The sequence below is a fragment of the Cyprinodon variegatus genome, unplaced genomic scaffold, assembly GCF_000732505.1.
Source record: "Cyprinodon variegatus isolate N-32 unplaced genomic scaffold, C_variegatus-1.0 Scaffold977, whole genome shotgun sequence".
Taxonomy (NCBI): domain Eukaryota; kingdom Metazoa; phylum Chordata; class Actinopteri; order Cyprinodontiformes; family Cyprinodontidae; genus Cyprinodon; species Cyprinodon variegatus.
Window position 1 is genome coordinate 191,319 of NW_015151430.1, and position 5,164 is coordinate 196,482.

The 5,164-nt window shown below is 35.3% G+C and overlaps 1 protein-coding gene across 1 annotated transcript; it reads left to right on the plus strand.

The window, feature by feature from the left end:
- The first annotated feature begins 442 nt into the window (after window positions 1-442).
- On the plus strand, window positions 443-2,958 carry LOC107100480. Its single transcript, XM_015398988.1, has 6 exons — window positions 443-485; window positions 603-917; window positions 1,764-2,129; window positions 2,205-2,327; window positions 2,468-2,520; window positions 2,623-2,958. Exons 1-6 carry the CDS (start codon window positions 443-445, stop codon window positions 2,755-2,757), a joined length of 1,035 nt encoding a protein of 344 aa, XP_015254474.1. The 3' UTR covers window positions 2,758-2,958.
- The last annotated feature ends 2,206 nt before the right edge of the window (window positions 2,959-5,164 follow it).

Genomic DNA, 5,164 nt, shown 5'->3' on the forward strand with positions numbered 1-5,164 from the left:
TGGCTGAAGCATTCTGGAGCAGCTGTAGGATTTAACTACAGTTTCTGGAATTCCTGATAATAAAGAGCCTAACATATATATTTATAACTTTACAAAATGTATGATCAAGGAAATCAGACCCCGCAATAGCTCAATAACAGCAGGTTGTTGATAAAATTCAATTCAATTCAGTTTATTTATATATCGCCAATTCACAACACAAGTCATCTTAAGGCACTTTACAGTTACAACCAGATCATATACAGTTCAACCAGATCATAAAAAAGAAATTGTTGTTCATTTTGAGGTTGTTTTTTTTTCTTAGTCTCATTGTGGCAGCAAGCCCTGTTTTTTGGAAAATTTCATGGGAACCAATCAGATGCTTCTTACGCTCTGGATTACCACACCTCCTTCAGTTACTTAAGTAAATGTTGTGTCCTTACAGTATAAGGACATTGTCAACATGACTCTGCTGTGGCTTATACCATTTCTTCTTCATCAAGGATGTAAGTTGATTTAAAAACTTTAGATCATCTTTTGCCTGCCTTATCTGTGCTCTGTAAACTACACTTAAAATGATCTTTGATTTATTTTTTTACCTTTTAACTTCTTATGTATTGCAGATACGTTAGTTCCTGTCATCACAGTTCAGCTTGGAGAGCCTATAACTTTGACTTGCCATTTAACTGGAAAGGTTCAGGTTCACTGGTACAAGCAGAGTGTGGGAAATACTCTACAACTAATTGCAAAGGTGTATCAAAGTGTGACTCCCATCTATGCACAGGGATTTTCAGCATCAAGATTTGAAATTACATATAATGAAAACAAAAGCAACTTGATCATTTTGTCAACAGTTCAACAAGATGAGGGGATGTATCACTGCGCTCATATGGACTGGACTCAATCTACTTGGACTGGGACTTATTTGACCTTGAGAGGTACATGTCGGGTATTTTTCATACCTAAAACTTGCTCTTAGTTAAAATTAGTAACAAATGTCTTGGTAATAACATTTCTAAAGTTTCGAAAGTCTGAATTTCTTATTTTCACATTGTTTCCTCAACATTCAGAGATAGAATATTTAAAATTCTTGTTGGAAAGTTTCTATAAAATACGGCTTATCATAATCTAATACAGCTGGTATATGTTTGTGACAAAATCTCTATAGAATATAATCTCTGAGTAAAAATCCTTATTTTAATAGATATCCGGGTTTATTCTATTAGTTTTGTTTACAGTCTGAAACATATTTACATCAATTAGTACCAGGCTTTTAGCTAGGAATATTTCACAGTGTGTACACCTTGGTGTATCACATCTTCAGGCTTTGCATGGCGTAGGGAGGTCCTGGGGTGTCCTCCCCTGAGAAATTTTGAAATGTAGACTCTCCCCCGCTGCTTCATTTTTTAAGCTTGTACACCTGAAGCTCAGACGGACTTCATGACCATCTTTGACGCTCTTGAAGCGTTTCCAGTAAAGAATGTAAAGATGCATATGATGCTTGTACTGCTCCTGTGTTCAGTGGCAGAGAGTGGCTTTGCTATATTTACTGTGATGAGTGGGTAAAAAGGCAGGCTGTATGTAAAGGGTTTGAACTTTATCATCAATTTAGGTCTAATTTTAGAAGCAGAGTTTAACATCAATATGTGTTAAAAGGGTTGAATGCACATTTCAAAAGGCAGTAAAATTCTTATTTCTTTCTCAGTTTAAAAAAAATGTAAGCATTTTCAGATTATATCAAGACGGTAGACCTCTTGTCATGTTGGTTTGTTCTTTCTTCATAGGAAACTCTCAGAAGACATCAACCTACACTGTTGTTCAGGAGAAATCCGTTTCTGATCCCACTGGTCCAACAAACTTAGAGACTCTGCAGTGTTCAGTCCTGTCTTACTCTGAAAACAGAACCTGCTCAGGAGAACCTAGTGTGTTCTGGTTCAGAACCAGATCAGAAACATCCTATCCAGACGTCATCTACATCGATGAAAAAAGAAATCAAAATTGTGAAAAGCAATCAAACAATCAGAAGAAATGTGGTTACAACTTCTCTAAGAACGTCAGCTCCTCTGAAGCAGACACCTATTATTGTGCTGTGGCTACATGTGGAGAGATAATATTTGGAAATGGAACCAAGGTGGCGAAGAGCAATCAAGGTATTGTGCATCATGTTATTTATGTGTTATAGAAAATTATGTTTTTCTGATATGCTTTACTTTTTTTTATTTTAGAGAAAACAAGTGGTGAAAGGACTGTGTGGATGATCACTTTAATCAGCTTGGCCATTTCTGTGATCTTCAATATTATTTCTATTTTTTACTGTTCTCAAAGATCAGTCTGTACCCAATGTAAAGGTAGGTATATTTCATTTTAATTTGATTAATTCAATCAATAATTAATCTTATTATAGAAAATTACAGAATCAAACTAATGTTTTAGATAAAGTTTTAGGTGAATATTACTCTGTCTTCAGACGTTTGTTCTGTCTACACAGAAAGTTTCTCTTCTGAAGCAAATAGCAGGGACTTAAGCCAACCAATAAATGAGGTGAAAAAAACTAAATTACTATTGCAACAGTTTGACTGTAATAATAGTCAACAGTACTGGCACATTTTAAATAAGTATATTTATTTATGTTTTCTTCAACAGAGTGAAAATAGACAGGATCTAAATTATGCTGCATTGTATTTCTCTGGAGGGAAGGAGCAAAAAGGAAAGAAGAAAAGGGAAATGAAGACCGAAGAAAGGATATATTCAAAAGTGGTTTTCAATAGTGATATTTAACATAGGAATATGATTGACAAGTCAAGTGATACATGTCAGTATCATAAAATCTAGACTTATGCTGAATGCTGACATTCTGAATTATATAATCACAGATCAGTCTGTGCACAAAAATAATGTTTTGTAAATATGTAGCAAGGTTTACTGTTTTAACAGGATAGTATTGGTTGAAAGAAATATTTGTCTGTCTTGGAAAATAATATCGACAAAGGTTTGATAAAAAAAACTTTTTTCTTCATCAGTAAAGCTTTTATAATGTCTTATTGAACACATAAATGCTTGAAAATACAACCCAAAAAAAAAAACTATTTAAAAATATGTATTTTTAATGCTGATTTAATGAACACAGCTAAAGTTTTGATTTATAAAAAAAATAAATAAAAAAGAGAGAAAATACTAGATTGTGGTTTTGTTTGAATGTCATATCACTGCTTCTGAATAAGTATGTTGCAATATATATTTATATTGAATTCTTTTCCAGCACCGTTTTTACATAACGCAACCAAGACTCTCAGTGCCCCCATGCGTCTCCCCCTAAAGGAGACAATTTGCTTACCAGCAGAGTGGATCTCCCCTGGGATGGAATCAAGGCATAGCTTACAAAAGATAAAAGTAAATTTCCCACACATATCATCTGAATGGCTCCACTCAGGAAATTAGGCCAATATGTCATTATGATATTAACTAATGTTAACTACCAATACAAAGACATAACAGGATACATGATATTATGTACAGTATATTACCGATTTGCATATGTGATGGATCCATCGCAAACAAAACAGCTTCTTAAGCTGGGCCTCTGAAGTAAACAATTGCAATCGGCTGTTCACTGGGAGATTTTTTTTTGTGTGAATGTTGCATGTGGTACAAGAAAGCTGGTTATTTCACCAAGGGGAAAGAAAAGTGCATCTTTTTTGTCTGATGAGGGAGGCATACAGACACAGAAGCAGCACAGACCACATCAGAAGATGACAGGACTACAGCAGTTTTCTGAATCCCAAAGGAGGAGAGAAAGAGAGAGTAAGGTGGGCACATCGAGGCTATATGCCCTATTCATGACATAAACACAGTAACACCTAAAGAACATTTACGGGATTACCTCTAAACATCCACCTCATTTTGGGAATTTCTCGTCTATTTTGCATACTTAATTGGAAAAGCAAATAACTTAGGAACTGTAAGCCCAAATTATATGTGCAATACATTATTTGAAAGCTATCACCTTCTGGTTTCTGAAGAACACAGACCAAGCTGCATCAGTTCAAACATGACTCAAAGTTTTTTTTTATTCTCGATAATAATAGGTATTTTTTAAACAGCAGTAATAAACACATGCTTGAGAAAAGGTATGTCTCATTGTATTACATTTGTTCTACATCATTGTAATAAAACAAAATCAACGTCCAAACTTCAAAAGAACAGGGCCATTCTTGATTGATCCAGCCGCAGCTGAGCGTTTCACTCTAACGCAAGCCGGTAGCACAGTTCCGCTTTATATAACCTTGCTATGTTTAGGCTTGTTTGAAACCTTATTTCATTGGCTACAAAGCCACACAGCCCACGTGGTCTTAACCAATAACAGCAGGACTATATGAGGCATAATATTGCACTACTCGGCCCGTCACTGGCTGAAAGGAAATGATCGGAAGTGAGATTTCAGCGACTGTATCTGGCTCAAATCGCGTCATACAAAGATGTGGACACTTTTGTCTTGCAGGTAAGAAGACGATGTAAAGAACCATATAAAACATTGCAGGCTAACAACTGAGGAAATTAGTATCAGGAAGTAAATATTAGCAAGATGCTAAGCATTAGTTATGACCAACTAACTTTTCTGATATCAACAACCGGATGCAATTTTTTTTTATCATGGAATAGTTTAATTACGAATATGCTGGATTACTTTTTATCTGTGGACCCTAATGGAAGAATGGCGTATAAAGTATTGAAGATTGGATTTAATAAAACTGCTTCTGGATGCCTTCAAATGTATGTTGTTGTGGCTGCTTTGTCATGTTTACATTTTGACATGCTGCTATACCTTTGTTACTCGCTATGTCCATACAATGAACTTGGCAGTTGAATTGTGAAGATTCTAAGCTTTCCAACAATGTCTATCATGTCTATATTGGTAAACATTTTACCGTTGGAATTTTCCTGCTTTTTGAGTTAGTAGTTCTAAATGCTTTAAATTGATGGCGAGAGGTTAAGAAGTTCAGACTTTTTCATCCAGACAGAACTCTGGTTAGCCAGCTCATTGATAAATTGTAAGCTTATATGATTCTTCTTCTTCTTAAAGGAATCCAAATCGAGAACTAATTGGGTGTTTGGGGTTGGCTGAATCCCTTGAGGGAGGAGTTATAGAGATTGATGACCACAGGTAGGAATGATTTCCTGTGGCGCT

Excerpts from the sequence above, each read along its gene's own strand:
- LOC107100480 (XM_015398988.1), top strand. The coding sequence starts at position 443 with ATGACTCTGCTGTGGCTTATACCATTTCTTCTTCATCAAGGAT. Across the intron at positions 486-602 it reads ATTTCTTCTTCATCAAGGAT|ATACGTTAGTTCCTGTCATC; the intron begins GTAAGTTGATTT and ends TATGTATTGCAG. Across the intron at positions 2,521-2,622 it reads TAAGCCAACCAATAAATGAG|AGTGAAAATAGACAGGATCT; the intron begins GTGAAAAAAACT and ends TTTCTTCAACAG.